The sequence below is a fragment of the Falco rusticolus genome, chromosome 7, assembly GCF_015220075.1.
Source record: "Falco rusticolus isolate bFalRus1 chromosome 7, bFalRus1.pri, whole genome shotgun sequence".
NCBI classification, from domain to species: Eukaryota; Metazoa; Chordata; class Aves; order Falconiformes; family Falconidae; genus Falco; species Falco rusticolus.
The window spans coordinates 37,959,365-37,987,190 of NC_051193.1; the positions used below are offsets into that span (position 1 = coordinate 37,959,365).

Genomic DNA, 27,826 nt, shown 5'->3' on the forward strand with positions numbered 1-27,826 from the left:
TTACAGAACTGGATCAACCAATGCCAGTAACAGCAATCACTTGACTGATTAGACTTCCTAGACCGATTTGCCCAGCAGCCCTGACAAAAATACTGATTTTTCTCCATTTTCTTCAAGGTATTAAGGAACCACGTTTTCAAGAATGCTATTCAGCATGCACCATCCTTGAGTTTGTCCATCCTAACTGAGTAGAAAGACTAATCAGTCCAAGTTTTTCCAAGGCATGCACTGATAAAATATTCTGTGAGCACCTTAGGGCAGGTGATGACCAAGTAGAAACATCTTTTCTTGCCACCGCCATTCCTCTTCATCTAGCACTTTGAAGGGATTAGCTTTCCTCATTTTAAAGCCTTAATAATTTTTGCCATTTTTGTTAACTATTGCTTCTTTTGCTTTTTTACTTCCTGTGGAATTAGCAGAGGGAAAGGATCTCCATCTGCCTTTAAAACTGTATTACTGCTGACAAGCTGTGTTGTTAGAATGTATTTGACTTTGTTGTCAACTTGTGGCCACTACAGGGGGGTGAGGGGGTGGAGAGAAAAAGTCAAATTGCATTACCTCAATTCAACTGTGAACCTCTTCAGAAAGAGGATAACTAAAATCAAGTGCAAGTTCAGCTGAGACCCTGGCATTTGACTTCACTAAGAATTTATTCACTTAGCGTTTCAAGTATGTCCCTGGGCTCCTCCTACAATCTTTTCAAGAAAAACAATCTCCAGAAATAATAGGTGTCAAAGTTCAGTTTGTCTTGAACTTAAAAGCAGGACCTACTGCTACTGGCAGGCCAGAAATACACACAGCTAGAAAAGCCTATAGTCGGCTCTAACTTTTAGAAGTGGTCTGAGTCCAAAAGATACACAGCTAGATTTAGTTTCCTTCCATTTTGACAGCAGGAGAACCAGATACGGTAATAGGAAATGTTAAGATCAAACGAGCAGTAGAACAGGCATGGGGTAAATAAGCACTTCAAATCTTTTGCCAGCTTTAAAACCACTGGCCACATTTCCCCCACCCCTGGGAGTCGAGCCTCCCCTTACCTGAATTTGCTGGCAAACTGGTGGTACGATGAAGGGATCCGTCAGTAGTAGGCTGGCAATGGTGGTCTCCAAGTCAATTTGGTTGCTATTCTCAAAGGCTGGAATTTCTTCACTGAAAATCCGTAAGGAAAACTCTGGAAATCAACTAAGCATGTTTGAAGAACAAGATGTGCCAATTACACTTTAAAAGCTTAAATAACTTACAGAAGCTGCTCAATGCAAGCATTTATTCGTACCCAATTAACTAGTTACAAAGCAAGATCTTTCATGCTAGTAAGTGTTGCTACTTACACTCAGGAGTGTATCGAATGCTACTGATTTGAGACCTAGATGAAGATTTTTCAGATCTCTGTTATCAGACGCAATGTAACTAGGGGCAATACAAGCTCCAGTTCCCAGTTAATGCTCAAATCATAAATAATTTAGTCTCAAAGGTATGTTCAGGGGTGAAGTACTGACACCATCAATGAATCTCTTTACCTTGCAATTCAATAAAATGGGTACCACTTTATGACACAGGAAAGCAAACTTCTGCGCAAGCCTAACACCATCATATTTAAACACCAGTTTAAGACGACAAAAAAAAAAATAATGTAAGGTCAATTAGAACTAGACTGAACTGATTTTATTTCCTTCCAAAAAGAATAGACACTAATTTAACTGTATACAGAATTTAATTTAACTATACAAGTTTCAGTATATTGTCCTGTTCAAGAACTGCTTATATAAAAAAAAATACTGCCAAAATTCTAATGCATACTTTACAATTAAATGCCCCATCTTTCCTTCTGCCCCTAATAACCTCAGACTAGAGCTGCAGTGTTCAGATTAACTTATGTACAGAAGAAAATACCCTTCTTCTTAAGTGTATTTTTTTTATTACCAATGTTGTTTCCACTACCACCAAAACTGGACTCAAAAGTAAGTTTTATGGTATTAGCAATGAAAAATTTGATGAACCTTGTAAGAACAAGATTCAGAAAAAGACTGACAACAGTTTTTGCTATATTAAAAATGTCACATCCCTCCAAAAATAATACTTATGCATTTCTGTGCATATTCATGTATTTATTATCTGTAACATTTTACTATAGTATCCGCAAATTTCTTACTTTGAACACTTGAACAAATGAGTAGTAACTACTTTTAGTTAAGACCATCAAAACTCCATCAAGTTTTCTTAGAACTCTGAGTTGCTGTTTTGAAGTAAAAGGTGTCCAACAAGGTTCTAAAAATGTTCATCCTTATACTCAGTCAAACAAGATAGCCAAAAGAAAAAGACAGTTTTCTTTTTTTCTGGTATGACCACTCAAACCCTACTGTTGCCCCACTTCCTACTGTTACCGTATTTAAACCTCCAAGATTCCTTTACCTGACTAAACAGAAGTGCCCATTTGGTTATTTACTGTTTTACCTAGCTGCTGTCCAGGCACACTGAAAACTCTCCATTACACTGCCAAGTGTCCAAATACACCATTCCAGTTAATGGAAGTCTAGGTCAGCCAAAACCAGAATTACAGTCAGCAATTCCGTGTGGGTATACCACCCGACTTGGCATGATGTAATTTCATTACAAATCATTGTAATTGAATGCAAAGTACAGGAAACTTGAGTTTATTTAACTTCCAGTTTCTGGGAGGTCAAGAGGAACTAGGACTGCTCTGGACAACAAAAGAAAATAGACTGTGCTTACAGATAATTTTCTGCCATATTCTTTCTTTAGGACCACTGTTTTATTGTTGCCCTTTCTATTACACGGGGTGTACATATTATCAGGTGTTAATAAAAGGTCAGTGCCTGTACAATACATTCTACAACTGAGCACCACTTTCCGTAACTGAACAGGCGAAGAAATTACACTGAACATCAGCATCTGGCAGTATTTCTCCAAAAAAAGTGACTAAAATGGGTTTAAATTGATTAACACTATTAAATCACATCTAATATTTGATACTACATGATTTCATTACAGCTATACGATACAATTATACAAAATGTGTTAACATCAAAGAATACAACCAAAATTAAGATAGCAAACAAAACCTATATAACTTTTTTCTTTACAGGAAAATACTTTTGAAGTATGCATGTAACTGCCCATTCTTTTAAAGAAAATCTACCGCAAGCAAAGTTACCAACCTCCAGAAAATCACACATAGCATTACTACGCATATCCCCAAAAAGTGTACAATATGCACACTTGGAATACAAAATTAAAAAAATTGTAAGCAACAGGTGAGCTTCATATTTATAAGAATGTGAAAAGAAGTCCAATTTTAGCACTGTTGTATAAAGAATTGTCTTTTTTGATGCAAGTTCATGAAATGACCCCTCCGGTTGGGGCCACACTTTACAAAACACCGTGTTCTTGAAACGGGATTACAGAGCAAGGTAGAGCATCTTAGCAACGTCACCTTAAAGTTTTTTTTGTGGGTTTTTTGCTTTTTATTTACTACTTATCAAAACACGTCCTTTAGGTTTGTAGGGTTCTTTTTTTAAAATTCTTTCCTAGAAACAATATACAAAGGGGAGGCATATTTATTTCCAACTCATACTCCTGTAAGATGCTTTGAGTTCAAGAACTTTCTCCTCCAACTTTCACTGGTTGTTTTTGGCCTTAGCATGTGTTAAGATGTGAGATTTCAGGTTAGTTGATTGCGCAAACTTCTTATTGCAGCCATCAAATGGGCAAACATAGGGCCTGTCGCCAGTATGAATTCGCACATGTGTGCGTAAATTGAAGTCCAGTGAAAAACGCTTTCCACATCCTTCAAATGTACACTGTTGAAAGGAAAAGACATACTCCATTAGCTAACAAAACAGTACTCATTGGCTAGAACAACGTTCTTTAAATCACTAGACTGTACAAACATGAACCTAGATGCTGAAGATTATTATAGGTGAAGCTGTGGGCATCATTTGTAAACTGCATTAAAAAAAGAGAATACATACTTCAGGTTGTTTGTTTTACCACAGTGGTATGTATGTTTTCAAAGAGGGAAACAACATCCAGCTTGCAAGTGATTGCTTTCACTAAAAACACCTTCTCTACACATGAAACAGTATTTTACTATGCTGTACTAGAAAGCAGAAACAATGTTTCACATCAGAATTTCCCCTTTGCAGTGATAATTTGCCAAGATTTGCCTCTTCTACCAGCTTTACACTTAAGATGGGCTTGGAATACAAAAGGGCAGCATGGTTAGCAATAAATACTTCTACTAAGCATACAGCAGATCCAGCACACACATCCAAGCAAGTGCCTGAGAAGCGCAAATCAAATTGCTGAAATAATTTATTTAAAAATAAATCTACAAAAGAATAACATATCTTGAATGTGGACTGGAGAACACAGATATGCTCAAGACTATGAATACCTGTAAAGATTTATAAGGAGCATCATAGAAAGTAGGCAGGGGACCTCTGTGGCAGAAGCTCACGTGACTTTATATGAATAGAAAGCGATTCAGTGACTACCATCATTTTGCTGAAAGCTGATTAATATCTGCTATGGAAAATTAGTATCATGAGTCAATTAGCAACCAGCCCCAAGTCTCAGCTGTCCACAAGTGTGCTAAACTGAAAAGATGATGAGGAGAAAGAGACATGTTCCTCATTCAGTAGTAACTGCAGACTTCACTTTTAAAGTGGTTAACTTTACATCACACATTTTGGAAGGTATCTTCCCATGTATATACAATTCGCTAATTTCTAACAGAAGCCCATGGAAATAGTTAAATGACAGCCTAATTAGCTTAAGGGGACTTCCAGTTGTTAAAGTGATGATTCAGTACCTCATCCGATCTTAGAAAAAACACAGCATCCCTGAAGTCAATTGGAAGCTAGGTTACAATTACAGTCTACAGATGTTCACCAAATCAATTGTGGCACTTAGGTCTGGAGGTTAACAATACCTGAAATGGTTTCTCTCCAGTATGAACTAGCTGATGTCGCTTTAGTTTCGAGCTCTCCACGAAAGCCTTGCCGCATTCTGCACATACGTGTACTCGAGGGCCATGAGTGTGCAGATGCTTCCTCATGGCAGAGTTGTCCCTGAACATCTTTGTGCAGCCCTTAAAAAGAACAGTGAAACTCAGTTAGTAGATAAGCTAGTTCTGATAAAGAGATGTTTTATCTGCTACAGTACAAGCATTTAAAATGCTTTTATATCCCGAATACTTTCTTAAAAGTTGGCCCTGAAAAGGAGACCCCTAATTACATTTATTTTAAAAAAGCACTACCAAGAAAACTAATCATTCAAAATGCTGACAAAAACCCCAAACCTAACAAAAAAAATCAAACAATCCCAAACAAAAAAACCCCAAACCCTCTCCTCAGTATTATGAGCTGTACGCAGTCAAATGAAAAACAGGACAGTCTCATGGAGAAGATGCAGCTCTGATAGAAGCAAATGAATAAACCGAACAAAAGCACTTACAGTTTCAGGGGGAGAGAAAAAACAAACAAAAGACAGAATGATAGCTCATGGATACCTATGTGATATTCTTCATTATGCTATATTCTGAGTACTACAGTACTGCAACATATGACATAGACTCTAATATACCACAGATTATTCTCTAGTACCACCAATCTGTGTGTGCACCACTCCATTTCCCAACACTCTGTCCTCTTCCTTCTCTGTCCTCCTCATTCCTGAGGAGAAACGGAGCAAGAGTGTTTCCAGCATTGTAACAGCTTACAGAAACTACCTCGTCCAAACTGGCAGCAGCAAGTTGATCACTACCACCTTGAGATACAGACTGCCCCTCTTTCTACAGCTTAAACCTACAAAATGATATTGGGCAACTTCAGGTGGGAGAATCTCCAAGTTACTGCCAACTCAACCTAAAACCAAAAGATACTTGTATTAACTCAGGTAGAGCATCAGAAGATGATGATTCCAGAGCACACTTAAGCCAGCAGTGACCTGGGTCTCTCTTTACCTAATCTTTCTAAACCTTTTTTCACCTTTTAGTGACAATCAAGAGACATCTATCGTGTTCTAGAAATGTCTTCCTCAAGGTTCCAAATCCCTCATAAAATCCTAGTAACAACTGTAAATTCTATCCGTACTCCAAGTGATGCTGTTTCAACCTACATAATACTAGTCTACCAACATCACTGTGTTAGGGGGCATAAAATTTGACAACAGAATCTAAAGGAACATTAAATTGCTAATCTTAAATTCTGCAGGCTTCCTCTTCAGAAATCATTTTTTTCAGAACTATTAATCACATTTAAATACGCCTTATTCCTTTAAAAAAAAAAAAAAGATAGAAATACCGCTTTCAGGAAAAGCTCTCTCTCAGGCACTAGAATGTCTTTGTCTAATTTAAGAAGTAGTGTGCCACCCTTCACTGCACATAACAGAACTGCGTGGGGCAAAGCAGCACCAAAATAACATACTATCCAGTTTTTTTGCATTTATTTCAAAGTCCCTGCTTACCCAAGAGGAGCAGCTACATCTTCTACAGTATTTTTCTTTTTTAAACTGCAGTCATAAATGCACAAAGCCTAGAAACACTAGTAGAGAGAAAGTGGAAGGAGAGAACATTCTTTTTACTCTCCTGTTCAGATGAAATTGAGGCTATGAAAAAGTAAATGAAAGAAATGAAGGCAGCATTCCTCGGCACTGTAAGGAGTAACTGTTCCTGTATCTCCACACACTATACCACAATAAAAACATGACACTTGTAGAATGTGAAGAATTTGAAATCAATATAAGCACAAAGAAGGATCCAGCAAATTCCTTAAGACTATGGCTATCAGAAAGAAGCCTTCTATTCATGCTCTCTAATGTGTACCATTAGCTATCTGCCCTGATTATTTGCTTAGGCTCATACTTATCTAGACCAGAAGTCAGCAAGATTGTATTTGTCTTTTTTTCATTACAGATTAAGTCAGCTCTACAAAAGCTGGACAATGCAGTAAAGCTAGATGCTACCAGTCTAGGTGACTGGCAACATTTATTCAAGACAGAGGCTTCCCCGCTACCAGTGGGTCAGAATTGTATCTCCAAGATGCCTCCCTCTCTCTTTCAAGGTGATGCACCTTCCAGCTCTGTGGAATGTAATTCAAAGTCTTCCAATAATGCTGACCTTGGCATCTGCACCACAAATTGCTGATTCCTGATCTAGACTCCAAATCTGTCATAGTTTCCAAGCAGAGGATATATAGATCTTAGGAACGTACTTTGAACAGCTTTCAGAATATTCTTTCAAGTATGTATTCTTGGGTGGCAGGAAATCACAACAGTAAAACCAGCATGTTAGGGACTGTGCATCATGGTTACCAGAAGATTAGGGATGCACTAACCTTAAGACAAGGAATGGGAATAATATATTATTCAGTGAAAGGTTTTTAAGGAAGCCTCTAAAGAATAACTACTAAAATACAGTTAACTGAGTGTAGTCTATTAACAGTAAGATACTTTAGTTATTCATTCTCAAAAGAAAACAGCAATACAAAATACTTGTCTACAAATTACTACCTACTCAGAAGCTGAGCACTTCACTTACTTTGTGAGGACAAGCTATCGTTCGTGGAGCATCATCTTCTTTAATTTTTCTTGGTTTCATTCTTAAAGAGAAAAAAAATTAGTAGACAAACATTAGCAGATAGCTTTTCTCCTGTAACTGCCTTCGTAATGCATACATTTATTTCATAGTATTACGTGCATCAGTAGTACTTAGCTTAATATTTTCAAAACTTTCACAATATTAACTGTATCATTTGGCATTGGGAAGTTCAGCTTTTCCAGAAGGACCTCTCAAATACAGAATAAGACATTTAATATTACCTTCCTAAGTCCTTTGAATATGTGGACATAGAGTTGGGTTTTTTTTCCTGACATACTTATTGTCATTAGGAGGGTTTGCTTGAACACTCCTTTTTTTATTGTGCCAGTACCCATGTGGCCTATTTATTTTCACCTCCTCTCCATCCCTGAACCAAAACATGAAGGACAGAGTAGCTTCAATCATTCTTCAGTATTTTCACTACACAAAACTTCAGAAGAAAGCTCCACAGAAGCAGGGAAGGCAGGCAAGTTGTGGAATCTACTCAGACAATGTAGATGTGTTATAACCACAGAAACTGCAATTAATTCTTACTCTGAGCTACTGTACACATGAATTCCACTCATGGCAACTGACAAGCAATCGTCTATTTACTCTTGGTCACTAGCACAGATCTTCAGCACTACTTTGTAAGGTGCCATTAGCCTCCACTGACAACATATTGAGGCCAGCAAACTATTGTTTGCATGTTAGGTGTTTCAAATACACTAAGACTCCCTGTAGGAAACAATGTTAATAACAGTCCTGCCTCAACAACCACCTGTCTGAATGCGAAGAGTCAGCTGTGCAGACACTACTCCAGGGAAGTGAAGTGCACTTTAATCCATCTTTTTTTCTTAAACCTGTAGTGATGTCTTCTAAAAAAATGGCTTATCTTCACCTTATGGTGGAGGTAGGTAGATGCAAATAAATGCATCTCATACAGCTGGAGATTCACTTAGGTGAGTAATGAATTCCTGAATGACTTTACCTGGCAATACAGCACTGAGATAGTTGTGCATGACAAGGTAGCTACATATCATCTGTAAATTAAACAAAAGGTTTTCTGGTGTACTCTCTAGTCTCAGTTAAACAGAGGTGAGTGGCTTGAATTTAACAGAAGAATCAGATTTATCAGAACCACTGTTCTTAACATTATGAAGGAGAGCGTGTCTGTTGTTATCCAAGGCAGTTTTAATCTCCATGAGTTCAGTTCCTGGAAATTGATATGGAAGAACAGGGCTGGGAGACAAGATTTTCCATTAGCGCATACCTGCATTTTTAATAATTGATCTCAGACCAGCTAAACAGCAACTTCTAAATGTTCAAAGTAATTCCCAAGTGCTATAGGAAAAATAAGCTAAAATCCCTCCAATTTGACCACATAAACTTTTGTTTCTTTGCAAGCAGGGTCCAGTCATCTTTGGTACTGTCACATTCCTATGCATATGGCTGAAATATGCTGTTTCACCTGCCTCCTTCATGTGGACAGGTGAGTGGACAGCACTGGAAGGCCCTGTGAGGCTGAATTAAGGCAAGAGCAGTGAAAAACCTCCCTCAGAAGTCCTGAGAACTGTATCCGGGAAAACCTCCTTACGAACACCAGTGCAATCATATGCGATGGAGAAGTCTCCTGTGGCTCTGTGGGCTACCATTTGTCCCTCAATCTGACTCTTCTCAGTACTGCAGATGTAGCACAGGTCGAGTGATCAGTAACTGACTAAAGCACTTGACAGCCACTTCACACACAAAATACTAAATCCCAAGGATTTAGAGGGTGTATTTGTTCTCTTCTCTAAGTGGACACTTAGGAAACTCCTGGCTTAGCATCTCTAGACTACACTGAATACATACAGTGCTAACCGAAGAGCACTGCAGTCTCATGCAAGATTAAAAATGCAGATGTGACAAAAAGATGGAAGCTAAAGAGTATCATATCCAATATATATTGCCAGATACTAAAAGCTCCTAGAAGATGGGTGTGAGGTATTTGTATTGACAAAGCTCCTCTTGAACCATCACCAGTAGCGTATCTGAACATTTCAACAATTTAAGGCCAGAAACATCCTGAACACAGCAAACTATCTGTTCCTGTAGACCAGCCACTTTATTATCTTAATCTTACTGATAATCTTCCTTTTTCCAAGATTACAGAGCAACTCAGATGACCTTATTGATTACATTTAATTTTATAATCCAATTAGAATACAGAACGATTATGCTGTTTTGTTTATGAGCCTCCTTCAGTAAAGTACCAAAAGCCAAACAAGTGACTGGGATTAAATGACTGACTATACTCTCCAGTGAGGTTCTAGACCGATAGGTACTAGCGGTAGTGAGGCTATAGGAAAACACACAGAAAGCTTTCTTACAGTACCCCTACAGAAAGCTTTCAACTACCTTTGCATGGATTCTCCTTATTAAGTCTCTACGATTTTTACAAAAGGAAAAGGCATAGAAATGAGTGTGTTATGCCAAAGCGGACACAGAAGAATGCTTTGACAAGGGTGGAGGGAACATTGCGTGACAGTTTAACACCATTAGAGAACAAACAACCTTAGGGGACAAAACTGGTGCCAAAATCACCTCCTTTACTTCTAACTCTAACACCTTGTTAAATGTTGGCTGAGCCATTCGCTCAGCCCCCAGAAACAAAGCAAAAAACTCCTAGGCCCAAGATCTGTGTTCATGACATCACAAGAATGAGTAAATCCACTATTGTTTTGAAGTCTTGAAAGACCACCTGTAAAGGGCGAGACTAGACAAAAAAGGAATCATTAACAAGGGATGTGATAAACGGCTTTAGTGGGCAGCACCTGCATTTTTCACACTGGGCTTAAGCTCCCACTGATCATGGTGTTAAATCCTATTTGTAACTCTTACGTCTTGCCTCCGGTATCAAGTCAATCTTTCAGAAACAAATGCTGCAACAGTGTCATTTGTAACAGGCTGCTGAAGTAAAGTGAGGGGGAAAACACCCTGGAAGCTTCTGCATCAGTGCAGTCAGCAAGCTTGAGGAATCAATTGCAGCTGAACTGGAAGGTCAGACATGGGGCAGACTGTGGAACTTCAACATATACCTTACATTTTTCAGTTCAGTGTCTGAGCAGGCACATAACATCATAAGAGTCCATTCTGGAATAAGCTGACTAATTTTCAAGCTTTGTTTCTAAAATGAAGAGTATCAGCCCAGCAGCATACTTCAACGTACAAACATTTAGTCCCTACTGACTACAAAATGGCAAGGTTTAGCTAATAAAGGGGCAGATCTTAAATCTTTTCATTTCTCCTGGAAATATGGTAAGTGGGCAACTTAAGCTTAAAATGTGGAAAAATACTGTGTATAAGCACAGGATTCCACAGGCAACCAAGCTATTCAACAAAACAGAAGCAGACACTTCAACAGGAAGAGGCAGCAAACAGTGTCCAGGTTGTATTTCAGTGCCACAGACAGCAAGAAGCTGCTGGGCCATTCATACACTTGGATTAAAAGGCAAGAGGGCACATATACCACAGGCACAACTATGACAGATCATTTTGTCAAAAATGTCACGTTGCCCACAAGGCTGTGGAATCATTATGGACAACCACTCAAAGAATTTAAAAGACATATTCAAATGTGTTAGAAAAAAAGACTTTGGTCTTACTTTAAAATTAACTTTCTGCAAAAGGACACCAGCCTAGAACCTGGGCTGTTGATCTTAATTACACTGTTGCAGGTAGCTCTTGCTAGCAGTTAGACTTTTGGCTCCCACCCAGTAGAGCATCTCTACCAGCTCCATCCAAGTTTTCTTAGCCTGAAACATTAATCAAAAACAGAACTCGAACACATACCACTATTTAAAACAACTACAGACACAACATTAATACCTGGGTGGGACTTTCGAAACAGCTGCCTTTGCAGAAAGTCAATTTACATGGCAAGACCAGAATTTTCATTTCTGCAGTGAGTTTATACAGGCCATACCTAGTAGCAGCAACTACAGACTAGCTAACTGTGAAAAACTAATGATTGTACCTTTTGGATCAAGGCACTTGGACACTGCAATTAAAGGCCAAGTCTATTAACTTGTACTGAGGAGGAGGGAGGGAATGGGGGACAGCAGAGAGCAGGAAGGTGTGCACCCCAATAGGTTCACAGAATGAGCTCCTGCATAAAGAAGACCGAGTGAAATCACAGGTTATTAAAGCACTCAGTTCCTCAAAGAAAGCAACTCTGTCACTGTGCAACATGAGAAAGTAACAGATAATATTTACCCAGCAGAACTGAAAGAACCATACCCTGACGGAACCGATCCCCACAGCAAACCTCTGTCAATTTCCACAACTGCCTTGTAGATAGAATCTATTTTAAAAGTTAGCCACAGAAACAGTATTAAGGCTAGGAATAAAGGAAATCCTTAAGTCAAAAAATAAGTAACAGTACAGAATTCTCCCCTTGTTCCATCATCTCCATTTTTTGCTTCTGGTAAAGTTATGTGTTCTCATATTCTTTCTTCTCCCTCCATACAGAAAACTAACCTAAAGATCATCACTCTCTCTCAGACAACTCCTTTGATAAATGTTAGAGGACCAACAGCAATATTCACCTGTGCCGATAACCCCATTCCTAAGAACAGCTAGAAGAGAAGAAAATTATTCTCTTAGCAGCAGTGTCACTGCCACTTCTGATCTGTTCCCTCATTCTACCATTCCCCTTGTACTGTCCTGCTGAGGCATAAATAACATGACCGCCATGGCCCTATGCTGCTGCAAGAATTCATTTGTGCTGAAGAACTCCCGAAACTGGCTAGACTGGCTTTTGGATAAATAGACAAAAGAGGAGTGGCACAAGGTGTCCTAGGAATCTATCTATAACCAAAGAGCCCACAGCAGGTCTCTTACCCGCTTCGGTCACAGGCAGAAAAATGACACAAAAAATTCTCTTTCACTCCAAGATTCTGGCAAAAATAATTACTACTATTGTTCCAGTTATGAAGAACATCATATGTGTAAACAAGGGAGAGTGACCTTTGCAGTGTAGCACAGAGCAAGAGATCCGCTCCACCCCACTCCCAGAACACTTTGGGTAAAGCAATTGTCAGTTTACTACCCTTTAAGCTTCTCTGTAACAAGAACAAAACCAATACAAAAGCGTACACCTTATTAAGAGGCCAAAGTCATAAATCTATGTGACCAGAATGCTTTGTCACTTTTAAGAAGGGTGTCCAGTTTCAAACTCTAAGGCAGTTTCCTCTCTTTTGTTTCCTATCAGTTTTGGAAAGCAGATCAAAATGAAGGGCAGTCCTCACAACAGCTCTCCTTCAGAAAAGGCACTAAGTAGAGCAGAAGATAAAGCCACGGAGAGTGAAGTTTTTACCACTATGACCCATTACTGTGCCTATTTCCCAGGTATAGCATATTCCACCGTTATTTCTTAGTTTTACCGATGTCTGTATTCTACTATCTTTTAGCCAGTTCAGTCATGTATCCATCTGGAGATTAAGAGGGAGGGAGAGGGCTATCATGAATATTATTTTCAGTGGTTTTGTTTGAGGGAATTTGCCATATGCACCAACTAGAAAAAAGTCTGTTACTTCCCCCAGCTTTTATTACCAAGCAGTTATGACTTCTTCACAGCTAACTACAGAAGTATTTGTAATCAATTTAGACTTGCATGAAACATTTTAATATTTCACTTTAAAGGATTTCCAGTGTCCCTGTCAGAAGTATCAGATGGGAACATGGTAATTTATTAGGTTTTATTTGTCTCTGAGCATATCATTCACAACTAGACTGAGATAAACTTGAACATCAGTTTTACATTCTGATATGACTGCCCAAGAGAAATGCACAATTTCTTTTCTTTTTTACTGCATTTTTAAAGCATACTAAAGAAAATTCAAGAGTACTACAACAGAATGAAATAATTTGTAAAAGGTGATAAGTTGCCCAACTGGGTATAATTTATGGTCATTCACTTCTGCATTACTGAACATGCCAATGTTCTGATACTGCTTGTTTATTCACAGTGTTTTAAGTAGTCCTAGAAAGTATAAATGCCTTTCCAGGAAAAACTGTAAGAATTCCAGTTAAAGGATCTGGATTCCTGCTACATGTCTCAATGACAAGTGCACCAAATAAAAAAAAAAAACAAAACAACAAACCACCACTGTGGTGTGGTGAAAGACAATTATATCACAAGAGACAGTATAACTGCTTGCTCTGCTGATGCCACCTAGCCACTGAGCAGCAGTGGTGTTCGTTGCGGATGCTGAATTGCTGGTTTTAATTTATTTTATTTTATTTTTTTCAAGGGCTGTAGAGCTACAGAGGACTCCAAGCATCAAGCCCACCCCTGCCTTACCTCTCGCTAACCAAATCATGATCAGAATTCCAGAACCTTGCATGAGAACTGTTACCACTATAATTCAAGCTCTGACCATTTAAACTTAACCTCAGATCTTCAGCACTTTGTTCCTAAGAATCAATGCATTCTTAATCAAAATAAGCTGCATGGTTATAAACAGTGAATTTAGCCTCATTATGAGTATTTAATTTCTACAAAAATACAGTGAGATTCTTCTAGTTAACTTAATGGAAACAGGAGAGCAACCCAAAATCAGTTGTTCTCAACTGCACACAACACAATTAGCATGCAATGTTACTAGCAAGTTCATACTTGCTTCTACGTGGACTGTGCACATTCCTTTTTTCAAGTCAAGAAAATACAAATTTGTTATCCAAAACCTTACTCACAGCATGCGAAGCTATGTAATAACTTTAAAAGTAAGTTTGAATTTCATGTGCTGCTCAGTTTTCAGAAAACAGCTACCGAGAATTTTAAAATTTGGAATTGTACAGCAACCAGCAATGCTTGAAATTTTCAGAGAACTTTACACGGAACAACATTCTTCTAGCATGTTCCGAGCATATTCCTAGAACCTCCAAACCCAATTCCAGTACATAAACCCAGGTTTTTTAATTCCAGTTTGCCATGCAAGGTCTCTAGTGATACTGCACACAGCAATCAACAAGACAACTGATCAATATAAAAATAGGTTTGTAGAGATCAGTGCTTGAATTCCTGTTATTACTAAAGGGGGTCCCTTCAACATGCTTCACTGCAAGAGAACCAAGACCTCAACAAATAATATGCGAATTCCGATACATCCATATTCTTCAGCCTCAGCTATATACAATCACTTACGATCTAACATGCAACTAACAAGTTTTCTTTTTCATTTTTGCCTCTTTAAAGCAAGAGTAAAAGCTTGGCAGTCATTGATTCTGACCAAGAAATTAAAAAAACCTTTCTTAAAACAGAAGATTCTTGAAGTTTTCAACGTATGTACAATTAAGCTATCAGAAAAATTCTTCACAGGTTGTGAGTAACTTGGGGATATTGCTAAAGGTGACGTCCCCCCAAGCTGCGTGCTTACTCTACCACCATGTATTTGTCTTATGACTGGAGTAGAATATAATATATTCTGTACAGTAGATAAAATAAGAGAAAAGAGATTGTACACATAACTCTATCTTTCCATCACCTGCTACAAATTCTAGCTCTAGAACTTCCTAGAACATTCTACCATGAATAAGAAAAAGTGGTAATTACTGCCAGCTGGCACTATTTTCTCAACAGAAAATGAACTAGAACCCAAAGATGCAGTACACTTCACAATATTAAGAAATAAGCAGATAGATCTGATAGAAGCAATCTGGTCTTTTCAAGAAGCCCAATCCTGGCAACCATTTCAAGTATTCAAACCAATCTGGTGAAAAATCTGCAGTATTTGCATGAAGAATACCCTATGGGAAACTATCTAAAATTCCTAACAAAAGATAGCTATTCAGTACTTAAATGTTTAACAGAACCAAAGGTTTCAGCATGTTTTAAAATAACTGAGAATATCATTCTATGCACATGATGAGAAATGTGTAACTAACATTTTATAATTAGAATGCTATGTACACTCAGGAGTACCACTTAAACATTTGCTTTCACAAAGAACCGTATTAACCTTTGAGCAGTTCTCAGAGGAAAACACAGTAATTTTGATCAACAATAATAAAACAAGGAACATCAGTATCAACAGCTAGAGCCACCCAACACTTTAGATAGTACCCTGTTTTTGTTCATGATGCATTTTTATGAATTTCCAGATAGCCAGATATTTTCCAGACAGCCTGAAGCAGGGATCAAGCCCTGCAAAACTGTCTTACTAGAAGCCTTTAAATTCTATACTTCAATGGCTTTACTGAAAATAGTTGTGGGACCAGGCTGTGCCGGCAATCCTCTGGCAGAAACACACTGAACGGTAACAGAAAAAGTCTGTAAAAAGCCACAAAATCAGAAATGGAAACAAAAGCAGGTGCATACTCTGGAAACCAAGATCCACCTAACCAAGAAGCCAGACCATAACTTGTCTCAACAGTACCCGCCATCTAGTAACCTACTGAATAACTTTGTGGTACTCTCCCTACCTGCTCCCCTCACCCCCAATAAAAAAAAGAAAAAAGAGTACACTGTACTAGCTGACCCTGAAAGTAAGAGTAACAACATCTGACCATCCACCTGCTGTTAGAATTGTCACCAGAGCCCTGAAGAATTATCAGCTGGTAACAAAATGAAAATGAGCGCAGCACACAAAGAACTGGACCAAGTAAATGCTGCAAGGCAACTGTAACGTCCCAGCTTGCAGGTGCCGAGGCAGACCTCTCTGGTGACCTCACGGTTGCCCTCTGGTGGCCACCGGCTGCCCCCGAGCACTCGGTACCAGAGCCACAGGCTCTACCGAGGGAGGGAGGGACACAGGACACTTTCAATACTCCCCCGCAGAAAAGAGCTTCCGTAACTTCATCTCTATTTGAAAGTAAAAGTCACCTTGTAACTCAGATCAACGTACTGGTATCTAAACGAGTGACAATTCTGATTCACTAGAGGAAAATCCAAGCCATATAGTTACCAATTGTGAAACTGCAATTATCAGTGGCACTTCAAAGTGCAAGATATGACACCATTATGAGGAAGTTCAAGATCTAGAGCTTAAGTAGTAAGAAGCAGGTGAAAAAGAACAGTAAGTGGGGCTCTGCAAACTAAATATTACAGTCTGGCTTTCTTGTACTGAACAACCTAAATGCAACATTTCACTTATCAGATCCTCTGGTGCTGAAGAATCTAAGGCCACTCACATGAAAGATACAGTAGTCACGTCAAAGATGTGGTCTACCAATTTATTTAGGTCCTGTCTTAACAGGAACTGAAGATGAGAAGTCATTGAAGAAGTCACTGTTGAATGTAAAATCCAGTGACTGTGCCACAGTATCAGCTACTCTGTTCTAAATCAAGACCCTTGTTTTAGAAGATGATTAAATGGAACAATAAGCCATACTACATCCACCATTTATTTTGCCTAATAGTTTTTATAATTAAACCAGTGAAAAGAAAGCCATTTTAATTTAAAGATCCTTTCTTCCTACTTACCTAGCAAATTCAGCCAGTTGTTTGGGGTCTGAGAGGTCAATGCCAGGTATTCCACCAGGAGGAAGTTTCTTCCCTGTCATGTACTCCGAGTAATCTGGAGGAGAATTCTCTCCAATGATCTGCTCTTCCACCACTGTTTCATGGTCAATATCTTTTTTATCATCTGAAATACACAAAATACTGAATTCAATACATACTAAAGATCAAAACAGCATATAAGTTATTAGGCTGCATCTCAGTACAAATTCACTATTGCTGCACACTTCAAAAAATACACTGCCCTTCCAGATTTCCATGCCAATTGTAAAGAGCAAAGACATCCATACAGTTACAGCAAGAAGAACACAGAAAGAACACCAGGTGGGGAAAAAAAAGCAGAAATTGCATATCTACTTAAACACAAACAAATAAGAAAATAATTAGAACGATCCTATGAATGTTGGCTGCATTTGAAAGATAATGCACTTTTCCTGAAACAATGCCCAAATATTTAATTCCTTAATCTCTTCAAGACTAACCTCCACCATACCCACTCTGGATCTCTCTCAACAGCAGTCAGTAACAAAGCAAGCCTATCGACGGAGGGGCAGATACTTCATCTAAGATGTCAGGGCTACTGATCTCTACTTCAGAATCTCCAAACTCCCTTGACTTCCAACAGAAGTGCCACAGAGGGACAAGAAATTCCAAAATAACTGCTAATGGGCTTCACTAACTGCCCATAAAATAAAGGTTTCTCAACACTTGCAGAGAGGTCTGAAAGAAAGCAAAAAAACTAAATAGCATGTCTCCCTCCCAAGAGGGCTTCTTCCTTCTGTGGCAGAGGCCAGCCTAAGCTCTTTCCCACTCTATGTAAGCAGCAGACAGGGACCATTCAGAGCTTTGACCTCTAGCTAAGATACTGCTATTTCACCTGCTCTAGAGCACCTCCCATGGATTTGTCCCCAAGGACTGCAGTGAAATCAGGTGGAAGATCTGCTGCTGTCTACTCACATTCAGACCTTAGAATATGCCAAGACACAATGTTTCCTCTCTCCTCTTGCTAGAAGCAGAAACCAGAGAGACACAAAGACAACAGAAGATGGAAACATTCACTTATGTTCCCCATTGCAGTGCTCACACCAGCAGGAAGACTGGCGCAGCACCTATCCTGTTTTCCACTCCCGAATACGCCTAGGACAACAGATGGATGTATGTATATGCAGTTGTAACCACTCAGTTAAATGTTAATAAACTTGCCTGACGCTACTTCTACTCTGCGTATGGGTAGCAGATTCCGCAAATCACTTTATACACAAGAAGCTCTACAAAAATAACAGGAAGTTTTATTTTACAGGTAGTGTTTAAGGAATGAAAATACAGGGTGGTAGGACAGAAATAGTATTTCCCCAATTCCACAGTTTAAAAAAAGAAAAAGAAAAGATAGGAAAACAGAAGGTGGAAAACAAATGAGGCAACATTTTTCTTTTTTTTTCCCTAAACAGAAACACAGGAAATAACATTATTCATGCCTCAGTAACTTACATTAGGAAAGACAAGACAAGACATACACAAATAAATATACAAAGGACAAATTTCTATTCAATTTGTAATGCCTGCTTTTAATGTTTGCCACTGGGCTATTTCTAGAAATGTTACTGCTAGTTTGGGGTTTAATCTGATCTACCAGATCAAATAGCAGTTCATGTATATGTTCCATGGGGAAAGAGGAAAATAGACTCCCAACACTGCGAAGACAGAAGTGTTAATAAGAAAATACTACCTGCACCATTAAACTGGAAATAAACTATGAAACTGACTATTTGGACTATTTTTCTTATTCTAATCTACTTTTCCACTCACCACCTCACCTTTCAGTCTTCATCAGTGCTTTAAAGAAAGCAACTGAATTTATCTTAAGCAAGAATTATATGGTAAATTTTACAACATCTGCAGGAGTTACAAAGTCAAGCCAATAAACCTTCAATTTGGCAACAATTTGTTGTTCAAAGGGAAGCTTGAGAAAAGTTATTTAGCAATGCCTACACAGGCAGAAAAGACATTATGAGGCTCAGAAAAGCTGTGGAAAAAAAATTTCTGGAATTTTTTCTGGAAAGCTAAACGCAACACCTTCTCCATGCTGTAGGCTAGGAGATCAGCCGACTTCAATGTAGCCATTTCAACAGCTACCCAGAACTTAGTTTATGGCATTCATTACAGAAAAGAGTTCTCATTTCCTGCCTCAAATCAGATGTATGAGTCAACAGGGAAATTCTGTATACATTCCTTAAGATCTTCTTTCCTTCCCTAGTGTAAAGGCTCGCTATTCCACAATGCTTTCTTGCTATTTGAGGGCAAAACTGAAAGAACATCAGCCCTCAGTGCCTCCACTTCCCCAAAGCCTGCCAACAGAAATCAATTCCACACCTATTCAATTCCACAGATTATTGGAGTAAAATATGAAAAATTGAACATATTGCTTCGATACAGTAGAAAATACGAGAAAGTATCACTTAATATATTGACAGTGAAAATATAAAACAATCAAAATGTCCTGTACCAAAAAACTGTACATCTACAGCAGCACATACTTGCAGTTTTAAAAGCTAATTAAAACCAAAAATCAACACACAAAAAAGTTACCTTAAAGTGTTATGTCAGACTAACATCCTTCAAGACAGAAGACCTGGTTCACACCAAAAGTAACAGCAGATTTCAGTAGCTTTTCAGTATTCAGACCATCCTAGCTGCAGTCTATCCTATGACATTATCAACTCATTGGGAAAACAAAACACACCAAAACCCCCACACACTTCTTTGGAAGAACTTTACCAATGTCCTCTATGCACATATTTATCACAGGTTTGTTTCTGATCTCCTACCGACGACCTATCAACTAGGCAGCTCAAAGTTTGGAGGGTAAAGTCCAGGCAAACTTTCATTCAGGCTGACAAGTTAACCAATATTCTCATTGCAGAGAAGGTATGTTAGAAATCACTTCCCCCTCTTCCTCTCTTGAAACATCAGAGAATCAAACATACTGCACCCAAAGCAACGCAAAACACAGAGACACAACCCTGAAATTCTAGTGACACCTCTGCAGAAGTGCAGTACGAATAAGGCATAGTAACTCCATGCAGTTTATGCCCATGACAAACTGATCTGGTTGCCACCCATGCAAGCTAAATAGGGACAGAGTGATGAAGCCAGTCAGGAAAAGGAAGTAACTGCTGTATACCATCTGATCTGCTTCATTTTGACTCTTAAAACCACTTGAGAGTACAGCAGACTCAAATATATGGCATTCTGCTTTAGTGTCTATTTAGCACTATTCTTACAGATCTAATGCAGCTTTTTGTGAGGAACTTAGAACATTATTTTAGTCCCATCTTCTAAAAGATAGTGAAGATCTGAATGCATGTCAATTAGTTAATCACTTTATCTTCACAAAAGCATGCGCTATTAGTCACTGCAATAGCTATGTCCAATATTCACTTATCTTATAAAGTTGTAAGAAACAGACTTCTTAGTGACACCACTAGTACGTCCCAAGAACCTTCTATGCCCAATTACATTTAGACAGACACTTTTTTAGATACTCTGAATTGGGTTGTTCTATGTACCTTCTTAGGACATATCCAAACAAAACTTCACATTCAACGTCCTTCCATCTGCACTTGCTCTCATGTCCTATATGCATCTTGAACTGGATTCACTTCTGCACTTCAAAGCAAGTATGTTGAACATTTTTTTACTAAGATCAGTGAAAGTTCAGCATTTTATCCAGTCATTATCTTTTGACTACTACTTAAATTTCTACTGGTGAAATAACCTGACATTTTCAGAGTGCCAAAGCCCAAGAAGTATCAACTGAAGTAGGAAGAAGCCAGATACTGGGATAAAACTAGTAACAGCAGATTCCATGTAACAGATTCTACCATGCTTTGTCATTGATCTTTCTCAAGACTTTATTGATTACCTTTTGCTCTTATTACCATGCTCCACCTCCTGTAGCCCTTCTATTGCACAAAAAAAATCCATCCATCTCAGAATCCCGTTATTTCATGCATGTCTAGAACAGTAGCTAGCTCCAGCTAACAACTCTGAACTCCCCAGCTTTATAAGATGACCCCCTTAACTCTCAGCCCAGGAAGTCCTGCTCATATCGCTGCCTCAGTTATTCTTGATTTTAGCCATCATACTCCATTTCTAAATCCCCAATTCCCTAGGCCATCCCCCTCTCCTATTATAGAGTGGGAAGAACACATTTTTATTCAATCAGTTTTCCCCTGTGGAAAATGAGGAGAGCAAAAGGGAACTCGGAAGGTACACTTGGTAGCAAAGCACTGAGACCTAATCCTATAGCTTCCTCACTGAGGTACCAAGTTAAAAGACACTCTTGTTACCAACTAAAAGGATGAACAACATTTAAGTTTAAATTCTCTTTTTATGATCACATGGTTAAACAAATTTGTTTTCAGCAACAGCAGAATTGCAATTACATGGTGAAGGATGTATTCGGCAACTGTGCATTACCAAGGCACTGTGGTTAACAGCTTGGTTATTGCTACCACTACCACTTTGCAGTCTCCTCAGTTGAATTAGTTAATTGGCCATGTTTGGAAGCAAAGAACCATAATTAGCTTGTTAAATAATATAGTTAGTTAGCAGACACTTCAGAATCTTAAAATTCCATTTTGCACAGTATGTCATTTTTTAACCTAATTGGCTGCTAGGTTACTTTCCCTCTGATGTGCCTTGCACACAGATGGAGAACAGGTTCTTCCTTTTCCCATGTCATCCGTCTCTAATTTCACACCACTGAGATATGAACTGACAAAAACAGTGCACATATCAACAGTCATCATCTGACTTCCAATATTTCTGAGACACTGTGGCAAAGCACTATGACCTTCTGAATCAGCAGCACACAAGTGATATGGACCTCTCACGGAAGGATCCAACAGCAAGTTAAGACTGTTCTAATTTGAAGGTGGGCTAAAAGGCAACTTAATTAAAATAGTTTAAGTGATGAACCACATTCAAGTATTTCACTTGCAAAACTGAAAAAAAAATAAATGTTTAAAACAGCTGCTGGAAAAATACCTACCTTATCCCCTAAGGTTGCCCTGACATTTTTGCCAGTGAGACTCAATGCTTATGGATACCAAAAGCCTACACCACTATCACAATCAAGAGTGAGAAACAGAATGTCATCTTAACATTTTAAAGGAATGAGACAATCACTCTCTCCTCCATTATGAAAAATTTCCATGTAAGCAGCTTATTACCTATCTGTCATTGCAAAGACGTTGCCACAGCCATCCTTGATATAGGCCCACAACTGAACTATATGACACATTTATCATCTATACTATGTAAGACAACTGGTCAGACAGTAGATGATTATTTTTCTCACCCATGCAATCTGATAAAAGTCAAATGAAAACCTTTTTAAGACATTAAAAGTTTTTTTCAGAGGTTCTGAAGAACCTTCTAGAAGCTCAATATGAACTCCCCAAGTTTTCAAATACAGGTCCACAGCACAAGCTTCCTGGATTATCAATAATCATTTCCAAACCATATGCTTATCTTCTTCATCTTTATCTTTCCTGTCTAGGAGTAAGATACTTGAGCAGTTTAACATCTGTGGGCAATGTTTGGTTGTGCTATTTGAGCCCTAAGCTTGCAGACTATCTATGCTAACAATAATAGTTTAAGCCAACACCTATTTCAGGTTTGAAAGCTTGACAAAGTCAAGTCATTACCTAGAAGCAGATGTAGCCTGCTACATTTCCCCCCTCAAAATTAAGTCCCAGCTGCTTGAAATTCCAGCATTTGGTGGAGACAGCATTTCGGCACCAACTTTCCAAATGCTCCGGCATACAAGAACCAGTTTTGCAAGCACAATCCAACAAAGTGATTTCTAGCGGTCCTTCCCTCCCCCCCATCCCTATTGTACCCAACCTGGAGACAGTCACTAGAAAGGATGATTCAAATTGAATCTAGCAAAGGCACAAATAAATGCCACTCCATAAAAACAATTTTCCTACTACAAATCAGGGTGTCTCATTTGGAGAGCCCCATTAACTATATACAATTTTCTAAATCCGTTACAGGATACCCCAATAAAAATAAGGAAGATAAGTATTAGACAGCATAGAGGAAACACACCACAGGTACATGATTAAAGTATCCACTGAATATACCTCTTCAACCCTTTCAGAAAATAGAACATCTTTGTTCAGTTCCTATTTTCGCATGCGAAGACAGACAATTCCATTCTGAAGATCTGGAAAGCTAATCTGAACTAGAACAAAGCAGTCCTGTTTCAAACTAAACACTTTAATTAAAGTAATCATGGGTCACAAGTTTGATATCACCATAGATACCAAGGTGATAAGAGAAAGTATGGTAAGTCTAAACCGTTGCCAACAACAGTACTGCAACTTCCAAGTAACCACGTAAGAAGACAAGTATCAAGTAGCTCCCTTTAATCACAGCACTATATATTTCAGAAATTATTTCTACAAATTTCAAGAGGTGCTGCTAGACATGTTATACTTATTTACAAACAAAGATTTATGATTGATTAAATTTGGTACCACCCATGTACAAGCTAATATAGTAGCACTAGAAAACACTAACAAGGAATTAATTCACATTGTCTTCCCACACTGTGGTAAGCAAAGTGCCCTTGTTTCCAAGTCAAATACCCATGCACAGCAATATAGGAGTCATTGTTTTATCCTGATGCATGGCCTTATTTACTATTTGTCTTTTGATAAACTTTTTGCTAAGCATTTAAATCAAACAGTCAATTACATCAGTGTGCAAGCAAGTCTTTAATTATGTCAAAATATAGAGGCAAAGCTCCTACCTTTGTTCAAAATAAAGTATGCCCAATTCTGCAGGGAAACTTTAGTATGACTACCCTTTCGCAAGCCAGTGGTTTGCTCTGGGTTTGGGTTTTCTTTTCCCCTGGTTTTGCTTCTTTTGGAATTTTTCTGGCAACCATTCTCCCCTCTAAAATATCAGCAAACAGACAATGAAGCCCCAGCATTTGAACACTTTTGTAACATTTAATAAGCTGTGTAAGAGGCATAAAAGCCCATCCAATACACTCAGTAGAACTTCACAACACTCTTAATGTAGTAGGTTTTTATCAAAAGCTGGCTGAAGCTGGGGGGTGTGCATGTGTGGACGTGTGCACGCATGCACACAGGAAGGGGTGGACAAACAACACTTTTGCCTATGTATTTTGTGATTTTGCTTTGCGGGGGGGTTTTTGGCATTAGAAGCCAAGTCAGAATAGGTATACTGCATCCTTCTGCATCATGGATATAATTGAGTTGACTACAGCAATGGAATTCAATCTCCAGTAAATTACAAGTGGATATCAGTCCCACTGAGCTTGCATGGTCATGCTCATAAAGAACAAAACCACTGAAATCAATACGGCTACCCTGATGTAAAAGTTGTGTACGCAGCAAGAGAATCAAGTATATTGATTATACGCATGCTTCACTTCAGGCAAGTAATAATCAGGATGCAGAAGCTCTAAGGAAGCATCCTGTCAGGCACTCTGAATTCCAGAGTGCAAATGCATGCTAGAAATTGTCAATTGATCTCAGTGAGGTCTTGTATCCTGCCAGCTCATGAGTCATGCATCGACTTGCATTCAGCTATTTTAGGTAGCTTCCACAAACCATAAGACTGTATTAGTTTCTGTTACCTTTTTTCTTTCTTGGACGGTCAATTCTAAGAAAATAAACCCTAGCAAGTGGATTTATCCAGCTTTCATACAATGCTACACAGAAGCATATAAAAAAGCATTCTACTAAACAGTATTTGGGAAACTCTTAAATGAAAGTTCTTTTCTGTTCATCAAGAAGCGGGGAACTTTGATCAGACTAACTGGGCTGTCAACCGAACATACTAGAAGTTCTCATATTCTCTGTCAAACTTGCTAAGGCATCACCTATATTTAAAAAGAGAGTAAAAGTCAGAATCAGCACGCTTTCTGTCTTTTCAGACAGGCGAATTCAGCCATCTAATACACTCTTTCTTCAACATTGGCCTAACTACTGCTGGTCACTCACAAACATCACGGAGAGCAAGCATTTCAGACTACATGAGAAGCTTGAGAGAGTTATCCCTATCCTACTAGACTCTTTAAAAATTCAAGAGGGCACAAAAATTATGATATGCAACACAGATTACCAACCTACTATTCAAAGACCACACACCAAATTAAATCTTACATGAACTGATACTATTTGACCTTTTTTCCCCCCCTCACGAAAACAGAACACTGATTACGGCGCCTAACTGCCAGCCATATATTTTTTTGTAAAAAAAAAAAAAAAATTAAAATTTTAAACAAAGCCCTCAATGTGCCACAAGTAACACCTTTCTGCTGACCAGAAAGACTTCCCCCTCCCATATTTTAAAGGAAAGGATCAGAAAATCGTGGCAGATTAAATAAGCGGTCAGGGCAGGCACATGTCAGGTTTTTTGCAAGCCCCGCAATTCTGATCACCTTCACAAGATTTTATTCCCTTTAAGAGACACTCCCACAAAATCCCCAGCTCCTCAAAAAACATATCCAATCCCACGCAACACGGACTCCCTGCGCCTATTTAAAGCTCTAGACCCAGCCGAGGAAAACCCGAACGGCCTCCGAGCGCCAGCCAGCACCCGCTCCCTCCTGCCCGCGGCTCCCAGGGCCAGAGCCCTGCCTGCGGAGCCGCCGCTGCCGGCTGTCAGCCCCTGGCTCCCGGCAAGGCGATTGCTGCGGGGCCGCCGCAGCCCGCGGCCGTCCCCTGCGAGGCCGCCGAGAGGCGCGGGCAGCCCCCGCGGGGGCGAGGAGGTGCTTCCCCCCGGCCGGCACCGCTGCCTTCGGGCGGGGAGGCCCCACCCACACCCCGCCTGGCTACCGCAGCGGCCCGGTGCCGGGCGGCCCCCAGGCCCACCCCCGCCGGGCGAGCTGTGAAACGGTATTTCGGGGAGATGGCCGTGCCCGGGCCGGGGAGACCGGCGGGGCGGGCGGCTCTGGGGCGCGCGGTCCTCCCTCCCCCGCCAACATAACGGTCGCGGCCCGGAGCACACGCCTCATCCGGGGCCGCCGGCCGCGCTCGGCATTAAAATGCGGCCCAATGGGGCCGCGGGTGCGCGGCGGCGGCAGCGCAGGGCGGGCGGGTGAGGAGCGGCGGGCGGGAGAGGAGCGGCGGGCGGGGAGCCGGCAAGGCAGCGGCGGCCGGGGAGGGGAGGCGGGCCGGCGGCTGGCCGGGAAACGGCGGAGAAGGAGGACAGAGGGCGCGGGGGGCGGCGGCCGCGGGAGGGAAGGGCGAGGGGCAGGCGTGGAGCGAGCGGCGGGGAGCGGCGGCGGCAGCGGCGGGGCGGGGACGGGGGGGAGAGCGAGGAGGCTGGGTTCGCCCCGCACCCTGTGCCCGCCCGCACACCCCGCCTCCCCCTGCTGCAGAAACTACGCCATTGCGGCCTAGTCCTGGAGCCAGCGGCGCGCTGCCTCCCTCCCTCTCGCACCCCCCTCAGCCGGCGCCATCTTGGCGGCCGCCGCCATCTTTCCTTCCCCCCGCCGGAGCCGGGCAGGAGCAGCGGCGGCAGCAGCGCAGACCCCGCCATCTTTTCGGGGAGCCGCCATACTTGCCCTGGCGATGAACATGGCGGCGCCCATCACACACATCAAAACATGGCCTCCCTTCAAAACAAAACTGTCCGAGGCGAACCGAGCAGCCGTCGGCGGGGCCTGGGGCCCAGGGAGGGAGGGGTCCGGCGCGCACTTACCCGAGGCCCACATAGTGACCGAGAACTCCCCCTCCAGGGTCTTGATCTGCACCTGCTTCTGCTCCCATTTCCTGCCGCCGCCGCCCTCGGCCCCGCCGCCGCCTCCCCCGCTCAGGTAACTCTTCTTGCTGCTCTTCTTGCCGCTGCCGCCCTTCTTAACGCGGCCCCCTCCGCCGGCCGAGGAGGAGCCGCCACCTCCGCTTTTGCTGCCGGCGGCGGCCACAGTGACCAGGGTCTGCTCGATGTACTCGTCCTCCCCGGCGGGGGCCGGCACCGGGATGAGGATCTGGTCCTCGAAGCCGTCGTCGGCCCGCAGTCCGTCCGAGTCGTCTCCCCCCACCACCTCCTCGCGGGTCTGCACCAGGATCACCTCCTGGTGGTGGTGGTGCAGATGGAGCTGTCCCCCGCCGCCGCCGGCCGCGCCGCCGCCCGCCCCGCTAGGGTCCCCGTCCGAGACCAGCGGCTGCAGCGCTATCATGGGCTGGTGGTGGTGGTAGTGATGGGGCGGGTGGTGCGGGCCGCACTCCTCGCAGCACTCGTCCTCGTCCTCCTCCTCCTCGTCCTCCTCGCCGCCCACCACGGTGGTCTCGATGGTCTCCACCGGGATGGTCTCCACCTCGATCTCGTGCAGCTCCACGATCTCGGCCGGCATCTCCGAGCCGTCTGTGGCGATGTACAGGGTGTCTCCCGAGGCCATGGCGGGACGGCGGGGGGAGAGAGCTTCGCGGGCGGCGAGGGGGCTCCGGTCCGCTCCCCTCGGCGGATGGTGGGGCTCGGGCTCCTCTCGCTTCCCTTCCTTCTTCTCCTCCTCCCCCTTCCACACAAACACCAGCTCCTCGCAGCCAGCGAGAGGGAGGCAGCCAGCCGCCAAATCCCGGCTACGCTCCCTCGCGAGATTTCCGCTGCTGCCGCCGAGACGGACCCCAGCCCCGGGAGGCCGTTGCCGCCGGGACCCGCCCCCTTGCCGCCAAGCGGCC

The 27,826-nt window shown here is 41.3% G+C and overlaps 1 protein-coding gene across 1 annotated transcript; it reads right to left on the minus strand.

Annotated features, from left to right (window-relative positions):
• Positions 1-1,640: 1,640 nt before the first annotated feature.
• Positions 1,641-27,805, minus strand: YY1 (YY1 transcription factor). Its single transcript, XM_037393897.1, has 5 exons — positions 26,850-27,805; positions 17,064-17,226; positions 7,559-7,619; positions 4,952-5,110; positions 1,641-3,818 (listed from the first exon to the last, which is right to left on the minus strand). Exons 1-5 carry the CDS (start codon positions 27,544-27,546, stop codon positions 3,636-3,638), a joined length of 1,263 nt encoding a protein of 420 aa, XP_037249794.1. The 5' UTR covers positions 27,547-27,805; the 3' UTR covers positions 1,641-3,635.
• Positions 27,806-27,826: the final 21 nt, after the last annotated feature.

Bases quoted from the DNA above. Each gene is read 5' to 3' on its own strand.
- YY1 (XM_037393897.1), bottom strand. From the start codon at position 27,546: ATGGCCTCGGGAGACACCCTGTACATCGCCACAGACGGCTCGGAGATG. The intron at 17,227-26,849 runs GTAAGTGCGCGC...TGTGTATTTCAG, and splicing joins GGTCACTATGTGGGCCTCGG to ATGATAAAAAAGATATTGAC. The intron at 5,111-7,558 runs GTAAGTGAAGTG...GTTCTTTTTAAG, and splicing joins CGATAGCTTGTCCTCACAAA to GGCTGCACAAAGATGTTCAG.